The 24,247-nt window shown below is 54.4% G+C and overlaps 1 protein-coding gene across 4 annotated transcripts in view; it reads left to right on the forward strand.

Moving 5' to 3' along the window:
- SNX29 (sorting nexin 29) overlaps window positions 1–24,247 on the forward strand; it is a 496,622-nt gene that overhangs the window by 81,003 nt on the left and 391,372 nt on the right. For all 4 annotated transcript variants that reach the window (XR_008294767.1, XM_027043227.2, XM_053213859.1 and 1 more), the window contains exon 11: window positions 254–336. Coding sequence is in view for 3 of the 4 variants with exons in the window: in XM_027043227.2 (XP_026899028.1) it covers window positions 254–336 (83 nt within the window). In the remaining variant the exon portion in view is untranslated. The remainder of the gene's footprint in view (window positions 1–253; window positions 337–24,247) is intronic.

A 24,247-nucleotide genomic window follows, 5' to 3' on the forward strand; every position in this document is an offset into this window, starting at 1 on the left:
GACTGAGCCACCCAGGCACCCCTGCTGTTTGTTTTAGAAGAATACTGAGTGTTGATTTCAGGGACACAAATCAGCATCAGCGAGCAGGCAGATTTGCAAAGAGGGAGTCTGCAAATGATGAGGGCTGACCGGGGTTTTGAAGGGCTGCCTCCTGCGCCTTCTGGTGGTTGTACCTGAAAACGCTGAGTCCCTGCTAGTTCTGTGTTCATTTTGAGTGGCTGAGTGTGACTTGCTCCCGTCTGCTTTTTCCCAGTGTGGAAGCCAGTCCTCCTGGCCAGGGAGGCCCTCTCAGCAGCCTGCTACCTTCCTCCTCGGTGCCAGAGTCGATGACAATTAGTAAGTACCTGCTGAGTATCCTCCCCCAAGGCCGGGTGACTCTCGGGCCTGCGCCTCAGCGGGTGCCGTGGCGCTTGCCCCTGTGTGACTGTGGACTTCACGAGATATGGGGTAAAGTCAGGTGTGTGTGTCCGTGGTGTGAGTGTGCTGTGCCTTTCTAAGCTTCCTGAGCTGTGGTTAATGACCAGTTTGGGCGTGTGCCCGCTCTAAAGGACACGCTTCAGAGCTGGAGCGGCACTGAGTTTTGAGGGGTTTGGGGGCTTGCCTCCTGTACGGTCATCAGCCACAGAGGAACTGTGCTGATTGGGTAGGTCTGGAGGAATCATTTTTATAATTAAGGAAGAGTGTATCTCTTAAGTGCGAAGGTTGTTAAAGATCAGGTTCAAACGGTTTCGAACCTTCCTGCTGGGGAAAAAGTATTAGAGATATAACAAGATTAGGTTTGTGTGGTTTTATATAATAAAGAGAAAGCCAGCTGTAGCTTAAGGAGATAGAAATTCGTCTCTCTTTCCAGAAGTAGGCAGGCTGGGGCTGGTATGTGGCTCCATGTTCGTCAAGAGACTGGGACTCCTTCCATCTTGTCTCGTAGTCCAAAATGGCTGTTTTAGCTCCAGCCATCCCAGTCTCATCCCAGGTAGCAGGAAAGAGGAGGGAGCAAAGGAGATATTTCCTCCATTTCCATCGATAGGATTCAACTTTTTCCTCTAGCCTCTGACTGAAGTTTACATTTCCTTCAATTATGAAAGTACCGGCAAACCATAGAAACCACATTCGTGTTAACAAAATGGGTGACTTTATCGCCGATAGAAGTCGCAGGCCCCCGTGAGAGCTGCAACATGAAAAAAAAAATCTCAGATTATTGTTTCTTCTGGAAAATAGAGTAGTTTTTAAAATGTGATAATAAAGAATTCTGTGTATTTTTGTGTCACTTTTATTTTTTACATTTTGATAATCCTATTTCAGTATAATCTGTTTCCTTTGAAATCTTGTGTGTTTTATTTTCTGTATTTTAAAATCTTTTTCTGAGAAGAGGTCCGTGGGCTTCACCAGACTGCAGAACGGGTCCACGGGGTACAAAAAAGTTGATGCCTGCCCCCAGCTGCGAGGACCCTTCCTAGAAGTGCACACAGTATCCCACTGACTTGGCCAACATCAGTCCCATGGCCTCCCCGACCGCTAGGGAGGCAGTGCCCCCCTACCCCCACCACAGGGTTTTCGTTGCTTAGGGAGGCAGTGCTCCCCACCCCGTCATTAGGGTTTTCATTGGTCTGGGAGACGGCCAGCACTGTCTGAGTCAGGGATCAAGGAGGAAATGAGGTTGGTCGGTGGGAATGACCAGTCTCCCTCTGTGCAGTGAAAGCGTGCAGTTCATTACGACGCTTCTCAGGCTTGAGTTCGGCTGGGCAGATATTTGTCGATCTGTATATGTGGGGCGCACGGGCTGGGAGAACACTGAAGTCGCTGGCTTTCAAATTTCAGTTATTTATTTACCACTGTACTAGTATTTATCCTGTAATTTTTTTTTTTTTTAATGGGCGCACTTAGGAAAAGTTGAGTGCCTTTATTTAAAAAGGGAACTTTCCATGATTGTAGTAAATGGAGAGTCACTCTTAGTTGACCTAAATAGCAGGTAACTGAAAACAAAGGCAGCGGAAAGGAGCCAATGCTCAGTCGGCCTGGATGTCTTTGCCTGTCCCAGCTTCTGTCTGAGACCCCCTCCCATTGTTAAAAGGAGGCGAGTAAGTGAGCAGCACAAGGAGGGTGTTGGGGATATCCTAGTGCTAAACTCCGATCTTTTTCCTGGAAGTAACCAGAAGGATTGAGAAGGGACAGAAGGCGTCTTGTCCGAGTCCCTGTGACTTCATGCCTCGTCTTTCTGCATCTGCAGTGTTCTCTGTTTGTGTGGCTCCCACCTCACATAGAGGGACGAGACTTCACTCTGGCCCTGAGGTGTGTCCCCTCCAAGGAGTTTCCGTTTGCTTTGCAGAGAACGGCGACCCCGAGATCGCGCACCCGAGTACCATGCTTCATAGGGGCCTTGCCGTGGGTGCTTTACTGGGGTGCGGGCATCTCCGTGCACCCCAGCAGCTGTCCAGCACTGTGTTCCCTGGATGAAGTCCCTCCACCACCGCCGAGCTCGGGCCGCGCTGCCGGCTGGCCTGTGGGTCTCCCTCAGCCACTTTGTGCCAGAGCAGGTAGCTGGCCCTGCGTGCCCACCGGCAGTAAGGTCGTCCGTCCAGACAGACTGCAGTTGCGCCGACGGCTGAGATTTAGGCTCTGTTTTCCTTGTTTTGACTCAGACGGTTTTCCGAAAATGTAAATCCGGTTGTATGACTTGCGATCTTCGGCAAGTAGGGACTTACCCAGAGTTCGTGACTCGAGTCTCGGAGGAGATATGTCAGCACACCCGCATCTTGACCCTCGGTACTTTGTGGTGGTGAACGTGTGCTTCCTGGGGCAGGGGCAGGGGGTGGGGGCCCTGTTTGCTGAGGTGGCGGCAAATTTCAGCGAGCCTTCTGGACGCAGCCCTGCATTGCCCGTGTGTGTTCCGGGTGAGAGGTCAGGATCCTTAGAAATTTCGGATGGAAGGTGGGTTTGACTCGTGGCCCCCTCATCCTGCCTCTGGCACCGTGTCGTTGTAGAAAAATGAGAAGCGTGAGCCGGTCCGGGTGTCCAGGGTGTCAGCTGGGTGTCAGCTGGGGTGGCCCTAACAGAGCCCCACAGACTGGGTGGCCTGAAAACAAACTTCTGTCTTGCAGTTCTGGAGTCTGGGAGTCCAGGTGACTGTGACGGCTCCTGGCAGGGCTGCTGTCCTTGCCTTGCAGCTGGCCTTTTCTGTCTGCCTGTGCATCCCTGGTGTCTCCTCCTCTGCTGATAAGGACCCCTGTCCTGCTGAATTAGAGTCCCACCCCTAGGACCCCATTTCACCTTAATTACCTCCTTAAAGGCTCTACCTCCCAGTATAGTCCCACTGAAGGTTAGGGCTTCACATATGAATTCTGTCTGGCTGCGGGGGGGGGGGGGCACCTGCAGTCCTGGGGAGTCCCGAGAATGGTGTCCTAGGAGCTGCCCACCTCCAGTTCAAGGATTGCATCCCAGCATGTGAAGCACGTAGGATTCCACTCAGGGGAGATGCCTGCCTCTCTAAAACCCCGAAGAGCCTGGCTGGGGGGCCCCATCTCTGCTCTGTGAAGCAGGGAGCATTTCCCTCACATCCTGCCAAGCGGCTTCCCAGTTCCTTTACTGGTCAGTACAGGCGGCTGCCTCGGTGCTGTGACGAAACTGGAGTCCTGAATCCTCGGTGCTTGGGGATAACTCACAGGTCCCCTGCCAAGCAGCCTTCCCCTCGAGAGCTCTCTCTCTCTTCTCTCTCTCTCTCTCTCTCTCTCTCCTGTGTCTGTCTCTCCTCTCGAGACATGTCTCTCGATGTGGCAGAGGGTTTTGTCCTTGGCTTTTTGGCTTGTCGGCTTGTTGTTATTAAGGGCCCAAGAGAGGATGCTGTGGCCAGGCCTACGTTGCTGCCCTTTCTGCAGGCCCTTTGGCACTTAAGAGCACACAAGGCCTGTTGGGAAGAAATGGTTATTTCGTGAAGTACTAGAGGCAGTCTGGAGCACCCCAAAACAGCCACAGTTCTGCCCGGGCACTTCCATTTCTGCAGCTAAGTTTGTGTGTATTTGTGTTTCGGGTGCGCAGGGGTGGGAACCGCGGCCCGCCTGTTGCTTTGGCGGGTGATGTGCTGTCCCGGCCAGGAGGCCACACTCTGAAACCAGGCCGCCTGGTTCCCCAGGCTCCCCTGGGTGGACGGAACCTCTCGGGGTCTGTCATCCCAACCCAAGGATGCTGCCAACACCCGTCTTTTGCTGAGAAGAGTATTTGGGTCAGAGCTGAGAGTCGGTGAGCAGCAGCTCTTATCAGTGAGCCTGTTTGTATTGTTTCTTAACGTTATTCCCGAGGCCTTTCCCCCTTCATCTCCCGGATCATCCTGCCGCACGACTGTAATATTCCGACTTACTGGATTGTTTGGGCAGTTGGGGTGCGCCAGCCAGGTATTTTTGTTTTTGCACTGACTGTCTTCACTCAGTTAAAAAAATTTTTCTGTTAAAAAGTTTTTAATTTTTTTTAATGTTTATTTATTTTTGAGAGAGAGAGGGAGAGCAAGAGTGAGCACGAGCAGGGGAGGGGCAGAGAGAGAGGAAGACGCAGCATCGGAAGCAGGCTCCAGGCTCTGAGCTGTCAGCACAGAGCCCGACGCGGGGCTTGAACTCACAGACCGTGAGATCATGAGCTGAGCCGAAGTCGGACGCTTAACCCAACTGAACCACCCAGGCTTCACTCATTTTAAGGAAAGAATGGGCAGCACCAGGCTTGTAGTAAATTATTTTTTTCTGCTTATGTGTTCCTTCCCGGTTAGTTCCTGGGCTGGGGCGTGAGCAGGCCACAGGTGAATCCTGTATTTATGGGCCTGTTACCAGTAGCCTTTTTATGTTCTCAGTTAAACGCATTGCCAGTAGGGTGACAGCTGGTGACAGCTGCCGGGTTCTTGTCAGTTCACCAGCAGTACTTGCGAATAGTTTAATGCAGTCTGCTACTTGAAGAGCTGGAAAAATGGGGCTTTGAGGCTGGGTGGCTGTGCATTCCCTGGAGGGGCAGCCCCTCTCCATGCTTTTGTATGACATTTGTAGCCCCCCCACCCCGCCTTTTGTTTCTATCCTTTTGTTGGGGACTCTGGTCCTCCCGTTGGCTCTTCTGCCTGATGTAGAGAGGAAATGTGGAGGGGGGTGGGGCACGGGACGCTGTTCGCTGCTCACAGCGTTGGCCGTGTGGCTCGGGGAGAAGGCCAAGAGGACAGGCCGACGGCCCCCACCTCCCCGTGGTAACCTTGGCCTGTATGTCAGTGAGCAAGGAGCCAAAAAGCCTGGTCCGAGGAGTTGCCAGCCAGAGGGGAAGACCCACAGTGGCGACGTTAACAGACACGTGAACTTGGCTGGTGAATCTCAAGCGCTGGAAAGGGGGGCTGTTTCAGGGTATATTATTAAGACAGGTTGGTCTCAGGTGATGGTGCAGCTGAGGCCTTCAGGGTGAGGGGGACGGTGGGGCTCTGCTGGTGGGTGGTGATGCCGGAGGTATGGCTGGGTAGCGGGAAGTGGGGAGCCCTGAGCTGGAGGATGCTGGAGACGGTCCTCAGTCGGATTTTATGCCAAGAGCAGCGGGAAGCCGGGGCAGGGTGTTAAGCAGAGCGACGTGATGGCTCCCGCTGGCTCTTGCAAAGGGCAGGTTGGGAGGCTCGTCTGCTACCTAGGGCACCCTCAGTAGTACACCCTCCAGGCCTCCAGTCCTCCCCGTAAGTCCCCGCTGGCCCTTCCTTGCTTGGTGGTTCGTGAAGGCCTCCCCTGTGCCTCTCAGGCTGGGACTCCTGACTTGGCGTGCGTGCCCCCACTCTCTCAAGCTGCCAGCAATCCACAGTCGGTGTCCTGAGCGCTGTGCACAGACACCCACAATACAGCAAGGTGCTAGGTGCTGCGGAGAGCTGGGGGGGGGGGGTGGCGCAGCCTGGGGTCTGGCCCTCCCTCCAGTGCTTCCTGACTAGGCGTCCCTTTCTCTTGCTTTTTTCTCCCCCCAGACTCTCTGGGCCCCGTTTCCTCATGTGTAAAATGAAGACACTTACACTGGCTTCTCAGGGCCATTCTGAGGGTTAAATGCAGTGACCTAGCACGGCAGGAAACCCGAGTGCTGAACCAGGCATTACACGGGATGGGCGCCCCTCCGAGTGCTTGTAAGCCCCACATGTGGTGAGCCTTGCCGTTCTGGGTTCCCGAGTCTGCTTGTCGCCCAGCAAGGCGTGGGGACCAGGTCGAGACTGAGGACAGTGAGAGAATCGCCATGAGTGTCCAGCATCACGTCATGATGTTTGGGTGGCATCTCTGGAGGAATGCCAGTTCTTTCTGGAATTATTTCCGGAGACCCTCTGTGGGGGTCAGTTTGGAACCCATTCAGTAGCACCAGGGGTCAAGCTCTGAACCCTAGTTGGAGCCCAAACTCCTAGGGTCGTGAGCCTGGTCCTTGGCCAGTTCCCTCCTGGTTCTTTCTAGGTGACCTCTGCCAGCCTGGCTTCAGACGGCACACCCCACCCGTGGGTTCAGACCGGTCTCTGGGGCAATTCCAGTCTCCTTCGAGGAGTGCCCCGAAGAGGTTCATGGTATGCTGTCTCCTCGCTTGTTTTGCCTCCTGTGACCCAGGCTTTATTTACGCTGTTGCCCAATTGTCACAGCATCCCTGCAGGCGGGCATCTGGGCCTCGGTTCGTAGTTGAAGAAACAGGCCGAGAGGTGCTGCGGGAGGCCTGAGTGCCAGGATGCGGTGGGACCGGGCTTTCCTCTCTCCCTCCTCCCTGTTCCTGGAAGCCCAGGGCTTCTGGAGTGCTCCGCCCTCAGAGGAAAGCATTTGGGTCTGCCGAGTTGTCCCCCCTTGAAGAGGCTTCCCTCCCGAGCACTCGTCTGGAAGAGCTTTTCCTGCACCACCCGTGCTATTTTCACGTTTGCAGATTCCAGGTTTTCAAAGCCTTCCTGACCTGAAACCTGAATATGCTTTTCCTTGGATTTGCGTGTCCCCACGGGGATGTGAGCTCCTTGAAGCCAGGCGCTTTGCCTGCTCGCTTAGGGCCTGCATCCCAGGGCCTGTAATCCTGCCTGACATGTCGTTGTGGCTCAGGAGACCTTCGTGGAGTGGATGAAGGAATGGAATGGTATTTATTCGAGTTCTGACAAACATGGAGACTTTGGAAAGGGTTCTGCTGGAATGACCTGAAAGCCAGTTCCCCTCCGTCTCTAGCTCGGTCATGCAGCATGAGCCCGGGACTGTGAGTTACACATGGGGGTGAGCGGTACCCCCCGCCCCCGTCAGGGAGGAGGCAGCTGGTGGTGGTAGAGGGAGCACTGGCTTGAGAGTCAGGAAGCCTTGGCTCTGACTGCCTCTGATAGTAGTGGGTCCCTCGATGTCCCCGTGCCTCAGTTTCCCCAGCTTTGACTCGGAGGAGACTGCGCTCAAGGATTCCTTATGCTTCTCCCCATCTATTCTGGGAAGGGAGTCGTGATCCCTGTGTTCTGTGCAGCTGTGAAAGCCAGGTTGTTGAAGTCTGGATGTTTCTAGTGTCTTGTCTTGTTGGGCTTGTTGGTCTGCGGTCAAAGCCAGACCTTGTCATTTTCCCCATGCTCACTGGCTCCCTTGCAAATGTGCTGACCGTGGAGCTGACTTTGCATGACCTTTGGTTGGTACACTCGTAAGCACAAGCACACTGACGTTGACATCTGGCCCGTAGCTTTTCCTCCTCTAGGCCAGGTGCTGGCCGATGTAGGAGGCATGGCCATTTGGAAAGAGGCAGGATGGTATGTGTGTGAGTGCCCGGATGCCTGCGGACTGCTTTGAAAAGACACTGCCTTACAGAGTTGGTACAAGGTGAATTAACCTTCGTGAGAGGCAAATATCACCTTCAGGTTTTAATTCTGAGTGGCCAGCAGCCCCTTTTACATGGTCACTGCCAAGTTTCTATCACCAGTGCTGCTGGAAGATGAGATCTATAAATCCGTTCTGTACTTTACGCGTCCTTTGTTTTTATAGTGTTCTGGCGTGGGTGGTCGCAGATGAATTGAGTTGAGAAGGCAGCCTTTTGGGGTGGGAAGAACACTGGGGTCAAGCTGACCACAGTGCTGCTGTTGAAGAGCTGTGTGACCTTGGGCAGATGCTTTACCTTCTCTGAACTCGGTTTCCCCATCCCCGAAACGAAGTGAAATACCACCTGCTTACAGGATTCTGAACAAGCTGTGTGAAATGTGTAGCACAGAGCTTCGAGTATATTATGTGCGGTGTTTTACTGGAAGCCTGGGGATAGTTTCACAGACTGCAGAAGCCCTTGCCACCGTGTGCAAAACTGTGTTAGGGAGTTTGTGCTCATACATGGATTTTTCCTGGGGAGAATTTCTTTGCTTTCGTTATTCTGCTTCAGAGGGCTCCAGACCTTGGAAGAAAGTAAGAAACACGTGGGTGCTCAGTGTGTGGCGATTACACACGATATCTGCAGCAGCCCTAGTGGGTATGGTGGTGTTACCCTTGCTGTCGCAATTCTGCTCTGATGTTACTACCGGTAGGCTCGCTGTGTTCTTACCCACATCCCTGCCCTGAGTAGCAGTGGGAGCTTGAGCAAGGTATCTAGCCTGTCTGTGCCTCCGTATTCTCATCTGTAAAATGGGGCTATTAGAAGTACTTGTCGAATAGGGTTGTGAGGATTAAATCAATACATACATGGAAACTACTGAAGATATTTTATGTAAATTACGTCTTGGTAGGAAAAAATGGAAAAAACATGTTTGGGAGAGCGCCTGGCATATTAAGTGTTCAGTAACTGGTAGCTCTGTTATTAACATCCTCAAAGGGTACATTTCTGGCTAATCATCCTGAAGGCAGGATCTGGGCCTTCTTGTTGAGCTGCAAAGGGAGAGGCCTGATTTCCTGGTTTACTGAAATCCTCCCTGCTGCACAGGCCCCTAAAGTTCCCTTTATGCGGCTTTTGCTCCTGAGTCTTCCCTCCTAGTTAAGAGGAGAAGAATGTGGTTGGTCTGAGAGGCTGGGGGCCATGAGAAAAGAAGTGATTGGAAGGACGGTGGTTCTCAATTGGGGGTGCTTTCATCCCCAGAGGACCTTGGGCAACACCTGGAGACGTTTTTGGGTGTCACACTGGGGTGGGGATGCTGTCAGCTTCCTCCTGTGCACAGGACGGCCCCCAGCAGAGAATGGTCCAGCTCTGGAGACAGCAGTGCCCAGGGCCCGAAACCCTAAGGCCGGAGAGGGAGGCAGTGGGGCTGTTTTCCGGGATCCGTGTTTTGTTGTAAACCTTTTCCTTTTTTTTTTTTTTTTTTCACCACGTGCCTCCTGCGTGGCCCAGGGACTAAAACTTAGGAGATAAATGGACTCCAAACGAACCCAAATGAAATGATCGTTCTCCGAGAGCATTTGTTCTCGGGCATGACCTTGGGAGCCATTGAGTTCCATCAGTGCAATGAGGATGATTTGGGGGGGAGGGGGCTGTAGATGCCTAAGAATAAACACCTGTAGACTGTGCTGGAATAAATGATAGCTGGATCTGATCGCTGTAGAGACATGCACATTCAGAACGTGCAGCTCCTTGGGGCTCCACTTACTCACAATTCCTTCAGTTGGTCCTTGTTGGTATTCATGCCTTACATTCCTTCACTTCCCCTGTAAAAATGAGTGTCTACTCCTGAATTAATTTCTTTGTTTGAATATATGATTATTTGGAAACGGGAAGTTGAAGTGGCTCAGCCTTGATTCCCGCTGATTGCAGGAAGGGCAGCCCTGCGGCCACCAGGGGGCACTCTGGCCCTTTCTCTGCTTTGCTCAAGACCGCTTCCCTTCTGCAGCTGTGGGGTGTTGCTGTCTCAATTTTGGATGCCCCGTGCTTGTGCCCTATTTTAACTGTGAGGTGGGGGTGGTGATGGCAGTGGGAGCAGCGGTCTTTTCTAGTCGACACACATCAGGCACGCGCAGAACGTTGTATTTGCTGTTCGCGTGACTACAGTTGTACATTGCTGGCGGCTTTCTGAGGAGGGGTAGGTGTCTGGCCCTGTTTTGAAAAGGCATCATACAGCTAATTAGAAAACAGTTCTCCTCTGTCACTGCTTTTCACGAGATATAATTCATTATCGGTGGAGTGTTACTCGGCATTGCAATCCTAACTGTTGCCTGCTTTTTCCTTTTTTTGGGGCGTGGGGAGTGATTGATAGGTCGTAGAGAGAGGTAAGCCCAGATAATCTACTCGATTGTTTCCTTTTGATGGCTCCTCACTTTTGAGAATGAGCCGGGGCAGAGGGTGAGAAACACCTCCTTGGTTGTCAATAGGCCTTGTTGAGCAGGTCCTCTTCTGTCCTGCTCTTCCTGGAAGGGGTTCTCAGTGCTAGCGAGGAGGTCTGGCTCATCGCCTGGCAACACAATTCCACACATTCTGCAGCTTGAAGAGTGCTTTGTAGCAATTCAGAGGGGGCGGCGAGGCCCGACAGCCGGCCCATTGCTTGGCTGAGCATGTGATGATTCGGTTTCAGGTGGGGAGGGCGGGCCAGCAGGCCATTGCCCTGGTTGCACTCTGAGCCCCTCGCCCACTCCCTTAAGCACAAGGAGTGCATCTGGTTGGTACGGCCAACACACGTTGGGAAAGTTTCTTTAAAGGGGAAACTTCCCACTGAATGTTATCTACTAGACCTTCAGTTGTTGTCTTGGTACTTAGAATGTTCCAGATGGAATTTAGACATGCTTCACTTCTTTATTGATGTGTTTATGTAGTCCACAACGTTTACTGAGCATCTCTCACATGCTGGGCCCTGCTGTAGGTGCTGGGGAGTCAAAGGTAAAGGAGGTTCAGCTCTGCCACTCAGAAGCACTCTGCCTCAGTTTCCCCATCATTAAAATGCAGCATCCTCTGTCGTGGTGAGGACTAAGTTAATCTAAAGTGCTTATGCCAGTGCGCTCAGCATCTGTGAGTTCTTGCTACATGGACCCGGCCCACAAGAAGTTCAGGGTCTCTTGGAAGCAGCCACGGTGAGAAAGCCCAGAAATAAACAAAGAAGGGTTGCATGGGGCAAGGAAGGCAGTTGGGTTACGCGGGGTGATGTATTCCTTGTTGCCTATGGGCACCAAGTGACTGGCACAGTGACCTTCCCTCACCCCCACCTTGAATGCCCCCCCCCCCCCCAGAACCGGAGAGGCCTCCGGCCCCACGTGGGGTGCCGCCTGGAACTGACCTGCATGGCTGTTTCCCTGTTGCTGCTTTGAGGTGGAGGCTGCTGTCCAGGCCAACAGGGGGGAAGGGCTCAGTGGTGGGTGTAGGGGGTTGGGGGGCACTCCAGGGAGAGGGCAGCTGTGTGCAAAGGCTCCTGAGGGAGGAGTCCACCCAGCCCCGCACCCCTGGGGTCTGGAGGGGCTCTTCCTGCTGCCAGGCCCTCGGTCCCCTGCCACGTGCACTCACCCTTCGCAACATCCCCGTAAGGGCGGAGCCGCTGCCACCCCATCTTACAGAGAGGGGAAGGGACTTGGCTGGAGCTGGCCTGTCCCCCGGGGTACTGCCAGGAGTCTCTCTTCCACGGTGACCTCTTGCTTTAGGCTGGGGTCGCTCCCCCGTGAAGCTCTCCCTTGACCCTCATCACCGCGGCTGCCGTGAACTACCGTCACCTCCCCAGGTCTCAGCATCATGTCTGTGCTCGTGGTTCTTTTGAGCCAAACATGGTTTACCCCCCTTTGGGATTTCATGCTTCTAGTCTCAGATCTGTTGTGTTCCTGCCGGCTCCCTTAGCAACGCACACTCCTGATTTGCTTACGGACAGGGGTGCTCAGGGGTGGGTGTTGATCGCCCCTCAGCCAGGAATACTGTTTGGTCTTGAGCTCTCCAGTGGGCTCTCAACCTGGTGGGCAGCAGCTTAGGTAATGTAACCGTTTGTTGCAGTTCCGAGCTGATCCAGAGCCGGCTTCCTGCTCAGGGGGTGAGGCACCCGTTAGACTTGTTTGAAATGCCAGCTTTGCTGGAAATGTGCCACCAGAAGAGCTGGGGCAGCTCAGCGTGTGGTCACATCACAGGGGCAGTTACCAGGTGTGACTTTGGCGGGGGAGGTGGCCTGCTGGGGCGGGCATCCCGTGGAAGTGGTGGGTCCCCAGAGCAGTGAGGCTGGAGAATGCCCCAGGCTCCAGCGGGGATTCCAGTCCTTAAAGGTGGGAGTCCCCCCCCCCGCCCCCCCGTGAGACGGCCTGATCGATAATGGGAGGCGTGCCAGGGGTTCTGGCACAATTCTTCCTTTCCCTCCATCTCTTCCTCTCTGCGGGATCTTCAATATTACCTTTTTAAGTTTTATTTATTTATTTTGATGGGGGGGGAGAGAGAGAGACAGGGAGAAAACATGCACAAGTAGGAGAGGGACAGACAGAGTGGGAGAGAGAGAATTCCAAGCAGGCTTTACATGGTCAGTGCAGAGCCCGATGTGGGGCTTGAACTCAGGAACCCCGAGATCATGACCTGAGCCGACATCTAGAGTCAGCCGCTTAACCCAGTGAACCACGCGGGCGCCTCAAGGGCAACCATGAAAGTTTGTTATTTGTGTGTGAATACATTTGCACGGAAGAAACTGAAGATACTAACAGGGCGCAGTAAGGGTTTGCCTTCCCCCTCTTCCCAGCCTCCCCCCCGAATCTAACCTCTGTGGAGGCAGCATCTGGAAGAGTGCAGCTGCCGGCCTGCAGGGACAGGGCTGGCCCTCGCCTTTGACCCTTGCCCTGGGACAGGGTGTCAGCTTTCTTCTGAGCACACCCAGCTGCCTCAGGCGTCTGCACCCACTCAGCTTCCTGGTGCCCATGACGCCGTCCCTCTGGTCCTTCTGCTGGGAGCACTGCCCACCGCCTCTGCCTCCCAGCTGGTGGCCTGGAGAGCGCTGGCTCATTTTTAAGACTCAGTTTCGGTGTCACCTCTTCTACACGCAGAGACATCACAAATGGCCGCCTCGTTATCAGTAAAGCCAGGAGCACGCAGGCTTGCCAAAATGTCAACCCTGCGCTCACTGCTCAGGTGGACACCCCGCTGGGGTCGGTCCTGAGTGTCCCCCTCGGGTGGGTGGGTGGGTGTGTGGGAGGGTCCCTCCCTAGGGAGAGAAGAAAACAACAAAACGCCAAGGCAGCCTGGTCATACACAAACGGGACAACATCCCTCGCGACCTTGTAACCCGAGACCCCTTAATCAGACTACGTGTTTGTATGTTACCACATACGGGAGGCGACGAAGTAAAAAAATATACAAAAAACTACGCCACGTGGCCTTTGGGGCTCAGCTCTTTGGATACGAACCCAGCTGAGCGGTGCTGGCAGGAGTAGCTGTCAGGACTCTGTGCGAGAATCCTGCTACATGTGAGCCCCGAGAGAGGGAACCTGCGAGGGCTGAGCATGTGCGGCCCCTCCTCGCAGGCTGCTGAGCGGGACACGTCACCCGTGCCTCCCTCCCTCCGGGGAGCAGGGAGTGAGGGGCAGAGAGAGCGGGGTGGGAAGGTGGGGACATCTGTCCCGCATGGAGGTGGACAGTGGGAGGCGTGGTGGCACCTCTCCAGCACAGAGCACCTCACTTGAGAAGGCACTTAGATTTCAGGCTGTTTTTAGGTCTGTGGTTTGGGTGGGTGACTTTCCCGAGGCTCTGTTTTCTCTTCTGCAAAACGGGATCCATAATCTCTCCCTCACAGATTTGCTGGCAACGTCCGACAAACTAGAGCTTGTCGAGTACCTGAATCTGCTGGGTGCAGGCCGAGTGTGAGGTCCAGGACCCCTTTCACTGGCGTCCGGGTTTCGGTTCGTTGTGCCACCCTTTTCCCCCGATCCTTCCCGAAAGGCCCGCCTCCCCTTGTCCCTGAAGCACGGAGATGGGAAGGGCAGCTACCGAATGGGGTTCCCACTTACGTCTAGAGGGGAAGTTAGGTTCCGGTCCTGGGACATCAGGTGACAGGTCATAGTCAGTATCTAGTGACGCTTGCCCTAGTGCCCTCTGTGGCCGCAGCACACGTGCTGGGTGTTTGTGGGAGGCTTAGATGAGATGGGAGGGAGAACTCGGCCAGGGCCCAGGTGGGTTTTGACCTCTCCCCTCCCCATACACACACATTCTCCCGAGTTTCCGATGGGTTTAGCCAAGAAGTCAGAGCTTAGGGGAAATCAGGAGGTGGCAGGGAACAGGAGACACAGCCTCTCTAGGGTGGTGGTTCCCCGGCCTGGGCTCCTTCTACAGGATTCTGCCGGTCTTGGCTCCTGCTGCCGGTGGACTCCTGGCTTTGAGAAGGGTCATCACTGGCCGCCTGTTCTCAGACGTCCACCGCTGTTGGCGAGAATCGCACGGGTGCCCTGTGCGCATCTGGTGCGGGGAATGCGTACCAGTGGGGCTTCTCTGGGGGACCAAGCGGAGCGCCCAGGGGTGCCTGTGCCTCCCGGAGGCGGCACATCCTGCCCTGCTGTCCACCTCTCTGGGACCTCGGGCCCTTGCACCGACCTGGTTCTGAAAGGGGCTGGGAGTAGGGCACCCTGGACTCAAACCGGGGCCTCTGGAGTGCGTTAGGGACAGTGAAGGCCAGGCCGCAGGGACTCCACGTGAACACGTGCGTGTGAGCACGTGTGTGCTCAGTGTGTCCTTGGTGCCAGGCTCCACTCTAAGTGTGTTCCATTTATCCCCCTCCTCTGCCCTTCCCACCAGCCTCACGGGGCAGGTGTTGTCCTGCCCGCCTTACTGACAGCCAGAGGCTGAGCCTCAGAGATGAGGGGGCGTGCCTCACCTCACACAGGCGCTGAGTGCTTGTCGGGAGCGCCTGGGTTCCCCCCCTGTGCCCTGCCGCCCCCGGCCGTGTGTATCCACTCGGGCGTTCATTCAGCAAGTACTAAGAACCCGCTGTGGGCAGAGGTTCCCACAGTGCCGGCACTGCTGACCTTTGGGTCGGGTCATCCCGTGCTGGGGGGGCCGCCCTGTGCGCTGTAGGATGCTGACCAGCGTCCCTGGCCTCTCCCCCTCAATGCCGTAGCACCTCCACTCCAGTTGTGACAGTCAGAGATGTCTCCGGACATGGCCAGGTGCCCTGTGGGGTGGGCAGCCCGCCCCCTCTCAGGTGAAAACCACTGCTCTAGGGGGGAAAGCAGGAAACACGGAGCTTACCTTTTATTGGAGAGTTTCGGAGACCACAAACGTAAATAAATCTATCAGGGGATGCTCTGTCCTTTGAAGCAAAATGAAGCAGAACAGGAGCACAGATGGAGGCTGACTGGAGGGGCTGCTGTGGCCTCCTGTCTGTGAAGGCCCTTCTGATGAGGGGCCTTTTTTTTTTTTTTAACATTTTTTTTTTTTTTTAACACGTATTTATTTTTGAGAGACAGAGCGCAAGCGGGCGAGGGGCAGAGAGAGAGGGAGACACAGAATCGGAGGCAGGCTCCAGGCTCGGCTGTCAGCACAGGGCCCCACCTCAGGAACCGTGAGATCATGACCTGCGTGAAGTCAGATGCTTAACCCACTGAGCCACCCAGGCGTCCCGGGTGAGGGACCTTTTGTGCAGAGGCCTGATGCAGTGAGAAAGGGAGCCGTGAGTATATTGGAGGAAGACTGTTCCTAGCAGAGGGATAGCCAGTGCTAAGGCCCTGGGGTGGGAGAGTGCCCAGTGGGGCATAGGCAGATGGAGCCAGGGGAAGGGGGAGAGGAGGGCAGAGAGAGTGGGCATGGCTTCAGCTGTCTGTATGGGATGGGACACCCACCGGGGCTCTGGAGCAGGGGAGAGACACAGACCTGTGTTTAGGAGGATCACTGTAGCCCCTGGGTGGAGAGTCGACGATGGGCCGACTGGGGGGCAAAGAAGAGACGCTGGCAGATGATGGTCGGGGTCGAGGCAGCAGACCCAGACACCGGAGGCGACTCTTGGGCTCTCTGCTTAAGAGGATGATCTCTAGGCGCCGGGGTGGCTCAGTCACTTAAGCGTCCTGAGGGTCACGATCTCCCTGTCCGTGCATTCGAGCCCCGCGTTGGGCTCTGTGCTGACAGCTCAGAGCCTGGAGCCTGCTTCAGATCCTGTGTCTCCTCCTCTCATGCTCTGTCCCTCTCTGTCTCAAAAGTAAACACTAAAAAAAAAAAAGAGAAAGGATGCCCTGTGGGCTCTTTTGAGATTCAGATGATCATTGTGATCCCTGCCCCAGTTTGAAAGCCCCGGCCAGCCCCGGCTAGTCCTGTCCCTTCCAGAGCTGAGAGCGTACCTCTTAATCTTTGAGCTGTTCCTTCTGCAGTTCAGTCCTCTTCTTTGACCCCATTTCTTGAACCAGCACTTTTTAAAAAAGGTCAGTTAGCTTCCTGCTAGGAAGGGCAGGCACTGTGTTTCCTGATCTGAGGTCCCTGATGGGCTGAAGGAAGCATCTTCTTCTGTGCTTCTTAAGGTTACCGTTTTTTTTTTTTTTTTTTTTTTTTTGCCTCATTCAAATCCAGTTGCCCTCAGATAGCTTTTTTCTTTTTCTTTTTTTTAAAGTTTATTTGTTTTCAGGGGCATGCACACGTCGGGGAGGGGCAGAGAGAGAGGGAGAATCCAAGCAAGTTTCACGCCATCAGCTCAGGGGCCGACACGGGGCTTGAACTCACGAACCCGTGAGATCCTGCGCTGAGCCCCAGTCAGGAGTCAGATGTTTAACCCATGCAGCCGCTCAGGCATCCCACCCCCAGCCCCCCCCAGATAGCTTTCTGCCTCAAGTTGCCTTGCGGGCCTTCAGCTGCCCTCGAGTTACGTTCCTCTCTCCAACAACTGCGTTTTATCGATCCCCTAATTAATTTTAATCACTTTATATTGGTAACCTTAGTCACAGCTGCCCTTGATAATAATGAAAAAGTAAAGTGTCTCTGAACGTGTCCTTGTTTTCATTTATCATTCCTCCGTGGCATTCTTGTAATCGTTAATTTATTCGTTTATCCCTAGGGGCCTGTGTGATTAGGGCCCTTCTGAAATTCACTGATAAAAAGATGCACTATGCTCGAAAAAAACCAATCACCTCTCCTCACTTCAGTTTCCTGGAATTGGAAACCACGTCTGAGGCTTTTTTAATGAGGATGAGGCAGCAAAAAATCAGAATTGGTTTTCTCGAACTGTGGCCACGACTTGGTCTCAGGCCGTCTGACGGTTATGTGCCTTATTTGAAAAATCAAGGCACAGTTCGATGCTTGTGGGCACTTGGATGCCAGAAGAATCTCTTCAAGGGAAACCAAATGCAGAGGTTCCCCTTGCTAGAGTTCTCTTGGGCCAGTTCTTTCTAAACAGTTGTCACCCACATTTACCTGGTGGTGTGGCTTCATCCAGGATTGTTCCAGGGTTAGCTTTGGGTTGAGGCCATCATGTGGTGAGCTATAATCGAAGTGTTCTTTATAGCACACGAAATAGTTGAGGCACTGATCCCAGGAATACCGGAAATCTGCATTTTTCTGTGCCTGTCTTTGTTAAAATTAGTTGCTGACCCTTGTCCTTATTGCTGTATATTGTATTCAGAGCATTCTCTGCCTTCCATAGATGGGTCCAAAAGAAAAAAACCTCCTGGGGGAAAGGAACCGGAAAGAGACCGTGGTTTCTGCTACTCGGGGATGTCTGCCCGGAATGTGGGCGTGGTCCAATTCCGCAGGTGGGAGGAGTTGGCTCTGAACTCAGGCCCACTTGCGACGATCAATGTTTCTTTTTTTTTTTTTAATGTTTTTATTTATTTTTGAAGGGGGGAGAGAGAGAGATGGAGAGAGAGCGCGCATGAGCTGGGGAGGGGCAGAGAGAGGGAGACACAGAATCTGAAACGGGCTCTAGGCTCTGAGCCGTCAGCACAGAGCCCCACACGGGGCTCGAACTCACGGACTGTGAGATCACGACCTGAGCCGAAGTCGGACGCTCAACTGACTGAGCCACCCAGGCGCCCCCGATCAATGCTTCTTTTTGCCTCTTCCCTGGCCGATCGCTGCAGGAGGGAGGTTGAGGTTTGCTTTGAGAGTTTTTAGGAAGTCAGCCTATCTCCCCAGAGTGTTGGGACAGTGCATTGGGCAGGTGTTCACAGGAAAGGCCACAGTTAACTCAAATACAAAGCCAGGCTGCTGTAAGAATTTGATTTGAAAAGAGCATTTTTTGGGGAAAAAAAAATCCACCAACATATCTTTAATGAAACTCGACCCTTTAGTCTACATTAGAATTTTTTCTTTCCCGAGTAGGATGGATAACTTAGAGCAGATTCATTTTTCTCCAGGTAACACGTGAGCCGTGGAAAACTCAAACTGGTGCCAGGGGCTGTCTGTCTGGGGATTCCTGTCCTTCCTCCCTCTCTTTCCAGAAGCCCTCAGATGCACCAGTGTGGTCCTGTCACACAGATGAGTCACAGTCCCTGAAGTGGAGAGAGTACTGTGGAGAGGAGAGTTTTACCGAGTTCTCTTTGTGCAGATATGAAGTTCAGGTGATTGAGTTGAGGAGTTGGGGCCCAGGGACCCCAACTGTATTTAACAGAGAGCTCCACAGTGGGCGTGCTGCCTGGCCTAGCGTGGGAGGAGGTGAAGAGTGAGAAGAGTGATTGCTTTGCGGAGGCGGCCCTCCACCATCCATCCTCACTAAGATGGCTCCTCTGGAGAGACAGGGCCTACGTCTCCATCTGAATCTCGTTGGGGAGGAGGGAGAGACGCGGAAGCACGATTGTCACGGCTTAATCTGCACTGCTTTCACCAGGGACCCGAGGAGTTTGGCTTCTGTAAATTTCCTTTGCTCATCCCCAGCTTGCGTGGGCTGTGGGATGCCACTGAAAAGCCACCTTGCTAGTGCGTTGGCGGCCCTGTCGAGAAATGCATATGGTAGCACGCGAGGCAGGAAGTCACTCCGGCTCCTGTCACAAAGACCCGTGGTAGAGCTGGTTTAACGAGATGGAGCTTCACCCCTCCCCACGTCACAGTCTGGGACCTGGATCCCCCGTATGTGGCTGCTCCGTTGTTTCTCATGCGTTGCCCTGGTCCACATGCCCATCACATTTACGTTTCTGCCAGAGAGGTGGCAGGGCCCCTCAGGTCCAGCACGGGTTCCCACTCAATCCCTCTCTTCTCTCATTTGCCTGCATGTCTCCAGCACCTTTACTGTGTCTGGCACCTGGTGAGTGGTTGGCCCAGTGAGCGCAGCCGAATCAATCAGCGGGTGTCGACTGCTCACCGGGTGCCAGGCCTCTGCTTGACTTTGACCGTCACCCTTGCGCATCTGCACCCTGACGCTGCAGGCATGTGTTCTTTTGTCACCTATCTTACAAGTGAACGATCCACGGTCCGTAGAGATGAAAGAACTTGTTTGCAGTGATAGCATTTCTTACCGAGAACCTATGGAGACTTCTGGCGTGGATATTTTTTTAAGGCCAAGAATTGATTGACAGCCCTGGAATGAGGTGTAGAACTGTATTAGAAATTGCTAGAGAAAGACAGGAAAAAGGGGAATGTTGGGATAAACCATAGAGATTGTCCTATCGATATATCAGTTGCCGTTTGCTTTCCCCAAGAGGATAATCACAACATTCTAGCCGAGGTGGTAGGCGGGCTTGGCATCGGAAGGCCAGGATCTTCTTGGACCATCCGTAGGATGCAAGAAGCCCTCTCGGTGGCAGGAAAACTCGACTTTTCCTAACCTTGCCTAACACCCCTTGAGAAGCACTGATGGAAATGAGGAAGGGGTCCACGTGAGGCTCGGGGAGAATGCCACCTGGCTCTTGGGGCTGGGATGCCAGTGCTGATGCCCTCTTCAAGGGACATGCCATGACAAGCCACAGGGACACTTGGTTAGTGGCTTCCAAAAGAAGAGAGGACTGGGCCGGACCTGCCCACTGGTGGCCTCACAGGCCCTGGTGTCTAGAGCCCACGTGCTGCCGTCAGCTGTCCCGCCAGCCGCCTCTGTAAGGTCTGTGGCTCCAGCCCCATTAAGACAGGCTGGCGGCCCCGGAGGCAGACGATTAATACGAGCTGGTGGTTCCTCTAGGGGCCCAGGGACTCCTAGAAAGACCACCACACTCTCATCCTCCTTAGGAGACGGCCCCTTCCCTGGTAGACGGGCATGTCCGCCCCTCCTGCCCTGGCTCCCTGCCCCCCTTAGAACCCGGCAGGAGCTTTTTTCTGCACTTGGGGCCACATCCACATTCCTGCTGCTACACAACCCTGCCTTTTTCTCCCGTAGGCCGTGCCTGTCACTCTCCCCCCACACTGACCTTCAGGCAGCTCCTTGGATGTGCAGAGTTCATTCTTGCCTGGGGGCCTTGAATCCGGCCCTTCCTTCTGCCTGGATGCCCCCCTCTCCCCCGCCCCCCATCACCTTTCAGTTATTGCCTTGTTTCCCTCAGGCTCGCCTGCCTGCTCCCCCACAGAATTCTCTCCTTCCTGATCTTTCCCTTCCCAGCCTCTCTGTGGTGAGTTTCTTCTGTGCCTGTGTAGTATCTGTCTCCCCTCAGGCTCTGAGGGGGACCCTGCCCTGCCCCCCCTCCCCCCCTCGACTGGCGCCATGGATGGCACATAGCAGGGGCTTGGCAATGACTGGCGAATGAATGAATGAATGAATGTTCCCGCAAGGGGCCAGTGCTCACCAGCCTGGTGGTGTCGTGGCCGCCCAGGGAGGACAGCAGTGAGAGTTTGGAGCTGCCTGATCCTCAAGGAGCTGCCCTTTTTGGAGCAGGTGACTGTGAGCTTGTCCTTCGAGGAGGGGCAGGGCCAGGGGGTGGAGGCCAGGGTGTCCCTCCCGAGGCCGTGAACATAGTGGCGTCTTTTGCCCCGGCTCCCCTCCCCTCCGTGGTTTTAGGAGCCGTTGGCTCGTGCTTGGCAGAAGCCTGGATTTGGGCTCAGGGTGCAGCTCAGTTCTGTGTGGTGCTCGCCCTGCGACCTTGGGCCGACCCCAGGGTCCAGGTGGGTGCGTTGGGGCAGCCTCACCCGACGAGGGTGCTGCGCTGTTGGGGTCAGTGGGCGTGCTGCCCCGTGCCCTCGTGCCTGCAGGCTGTTCACAGCACCTGGTCCCTTCCTTGCGTGTTCTCAAGCCGGGAGGACGCCGGACTTTTGGTTTTGGTTCGCGGCCTGGGGTGCTCCTTTGGCTTCTCTGGTGTGTGCCCCCCAACTCCCCTGCGGGTGGCTTTGGTGGTGTGGCATCTCCCTGTAGGAGTCTCCGTGAGTGATCGGCGGGGCTCAGCATGTGTAACTCTCGCACAGAGAACGCCCAAACCGCGGGTTCCCACGGAGGGGGTCATTCCCCCCCTCCCGGAGGAAATAGATGATGGTGGTGGTGTTCCTCACGCTGTCTCCTTGCTGGCCTCTGCACCATCTGAGGGTACGATGGCCTTCCCTTTAGGTGTTGGAAACGGGCATTTAGCATGAAAGAAGGGAGAACATTCTCTGGGGCTGCATTTTGTCTTGGGTACACGATCCCCTGTTGAGTCTGGGGGGCTATTTCTGCCGGGACGGTTTCTCTGCCTGTTTACTGTGTGCAGTGCCTTCCCCTTCCACCTCTCTGCTCCTGGGAAAGGGAGCCAACAGATGGGCTGCACTGAGGGGAGGTGCTGGTCTCCTCTTACTTCCTTTGGAGGATTTGTTGTGAGGCGATTCTGCCCCCGGGCGGGGGGGGGGGGGAAGCTGGGGCAGCGGGTGGAGGCAGGGGTAGGAGAGGGGAGGGGAATGGCCTTCCAGCTCCTGCTGCCACCTGGTGTCTTCCAGTAGTCTCCTTTAATCCCCATAACTGCTGCAGGAGGCGGAAGATTCTTGCTATTTTATGGGCGAGAATTGGTTTCAGAGAGGTTAAATCACCTGCCCAAGGTAGAACAGCTGGTAACCGATCTGAGCTCTTCTGACCATCAGGCAGGAGTGTTTATTTGTTTTGGCTGTGTTGTGCTGCCTTCCAGGGAAATCGGTAACTATTGAGAACCTACTCTGTGTGAGAGGTGGTCACATTCTACCAAGGATTTCTTTTCCCTTAGTCCCCAAGGCCAACCTGCGGCGGTCCCCGTTGTAAAGTATGGCAGCTCGAAGGCTCGGAGAGAACCCCTATCTCGGTTCTGAGCGGGATTTGGGCTCAGGGTGGAGCTGAGACAGCTTCAGAGGCCAAGAGGGCCCGTGTCCTTGCTGAGTTCCAGGTGGGCCTGCTGGGGGTGCTGGGCGGAGCTGGGAAGTCAGGCAGGGGCGCTGTCAGCTGCAGGCACCCGAGAGCCCCCTTCATGGTGGTTTAAGTAAGCTTGTTTTCTTCCTGTACCAGACGGTGGGGAGATGGGTGCTCATTGGCATGGTTCAGCCGCTCAGTGCTCCTAAGGGCTCAAGTTTCTTCTGCCCCATCTTCTTTATTTTATTTAAAAAATGTTTATTTTTGAGAGAGAGAGAGCGAGCGGGGGTGAGCATGAGTGGGGGAGGGGCAGAGAGAGGGAGACAGAGGATCCCAGGCAGGCTCCCCACTAACAGCACAGAGCCCGATGTGGGGCTTGAACTCATGAACCGTGAGATTGAGACCTGAGCCCAAGTCGGGTGCTTAACCGACTGAGCCACTCAGACACCCCTCTTTGTTATGTTTATGGGAGTGTCATTAACAGAGTGTAATATTAGTTTCAGGTGTGTGATAGGATTCAACAACTCCATTTCTCAGTGCTCGTCAAGATAATTGTACTCTTAATCCCTTTTATCTGTTTACCCGCTTTGCTTCTGGCCACCCCCAGCTCTCTATATTTGAGTCTCTTTCTGTCTGCCTTGTGTTTCTTAAGTTCCGCATGCAAATTGGTGCAGCCATTGTGGAGAACCACATGGGGGATCTTCTAAAAATTAAAAATAGAAATCCAGCGTGCTTTGGTAATTCCACTGCTGGGTGTTTATCCAGAGAAAATAAAAACACTAATTGGAAAAGAGCTATGCACCCCAGTGTTGATTGCAGCATTACTTAAAACAACCAGGATACCGAAGTTGCCCCAAACTTCTTAGGTTGTTAGTTTTCCATTCTCGTGTTTGCTGCTCCCTGGGTGCAAGCTGCCAGACCCCTGTTCGAGCTGGAAGCCAGGGAGAGAGGGTAGCCCCTGCTGTTTCTTCCTGGGAAAATAAAAGCCCTCTCACCAGTCCGTCTACTTACTAGACTCGCTTTTGTATCTCGGTGACCAGAACTGAGCCACGTGGTCCCCTCCAGCTACAAGGAAAACCGTCAGGCCGTGTGCTAGGCTGGATGTTGAGAGAGGATAGGCTTGTTTCTGCTCCTACAGATCTCCCCCTCCAGTAGGGGAGGTTGTTAGAGTTAGGGCTGAGGTCTTTGGGCTGCCCCAGGATGGGGAATTGGCTTCATCTTGGAGAGTTCAGAAGGCTTCCTCCGGGAGAGGGTATATGAGCCAGGTTTTACAGGTGAAATAGAAGGGAAAGGACAGTGAGTCCAAATCACTAATGATTTTCCATGTGCAGTTGCTTTCTTCTTCCAAGCTGACTGGTTCTGCCTGTCCTGCTCTTAGCTCACGAGTCTCCATTCCCTACCCCGGGGGCAGCTTGACCTGTAACTCCCATCTCCTGCCTGTGTTCTGCCTGATGTTTGACATCCGCCCTTCAGCGGAGTCCTTGGTGCCCTGAAAGCGTGGCTGCCTGGTGCGCAGCCACGGAAAACCCTGCGACTCAGAGACTGTGTGGTACACGTGGGGTCACAAGGGTCCAAAGATGGCCACTCTGGGGCTCCTGGGTGGCTCAGTCCGTTGAGCGTCCGACTTCTGCTCGGGTCATGATCTCGCGGTTCGTGGGTTCGAACCCTGCGTCGGGCTCTGTGCTGACAGCTCGGAGCCTGGAGCCTGCTTCGGATTCTGTGTCTCTGTCTCTCTCTCTCTGTCAAAAATAAATAAACATTTAAACAAAAACAAACAAAAAACCCCAAAACAAAGATGGCCACTGTGTGTTAGCCTCTTGTGTTCTGAGTGTCTCTGGTCCCTCCACCTTTTCGGGCCTCCCTGCCAAAACTTGGGAGCGTTGTTAGGCTTCCCTTCCTCGCTGTCCATGGCTGAGAGGAGGCGGCTTGGGGGGTGACTACCTAGCCAGACATTAGCATCCCGTCGTTCCTTCACAGAGCGCCTCCTGTCCTCTATCCCATCAGATCACCTCTCACTTTAGAGGGGGAGGGTAGGTGCCATCATTCCCACTTCAGAGTCGGGGAAACTGAGACTCCAGGCAAGTGAGAGGCCCATGGTGGCCTCAGGAAATCTGCAGTAGAGCTGGGACTGGAGCCGGGTCCGTCCTGGCCATGTGGAGCTCATGTGCTGGGTTCCAGACCTCGAAGCGTCTGAGCGTAGAGGAGGACAGCAGAGTGTGGCAGACGCGGTCTGGTGTGAGGTTGGCCTGTGTCCCCTCAGTA

Source organism: Acinonyx jubatus, chromosome E3 (genome assembly GCF_027475565.1).
Source record: "Acinonyx jubatus isolate Ajub_Pintada_27869175 chromosome E3, VMU_Ajub_asm_v1.0, whole genome shotgun sequence".
Classification (NCBI taxonomy): Eukaryota; Metazoa; Chordata; class Mammalia; order Carnivora; family Felidae; genus Acinonyx; species Acinonyx jubatus.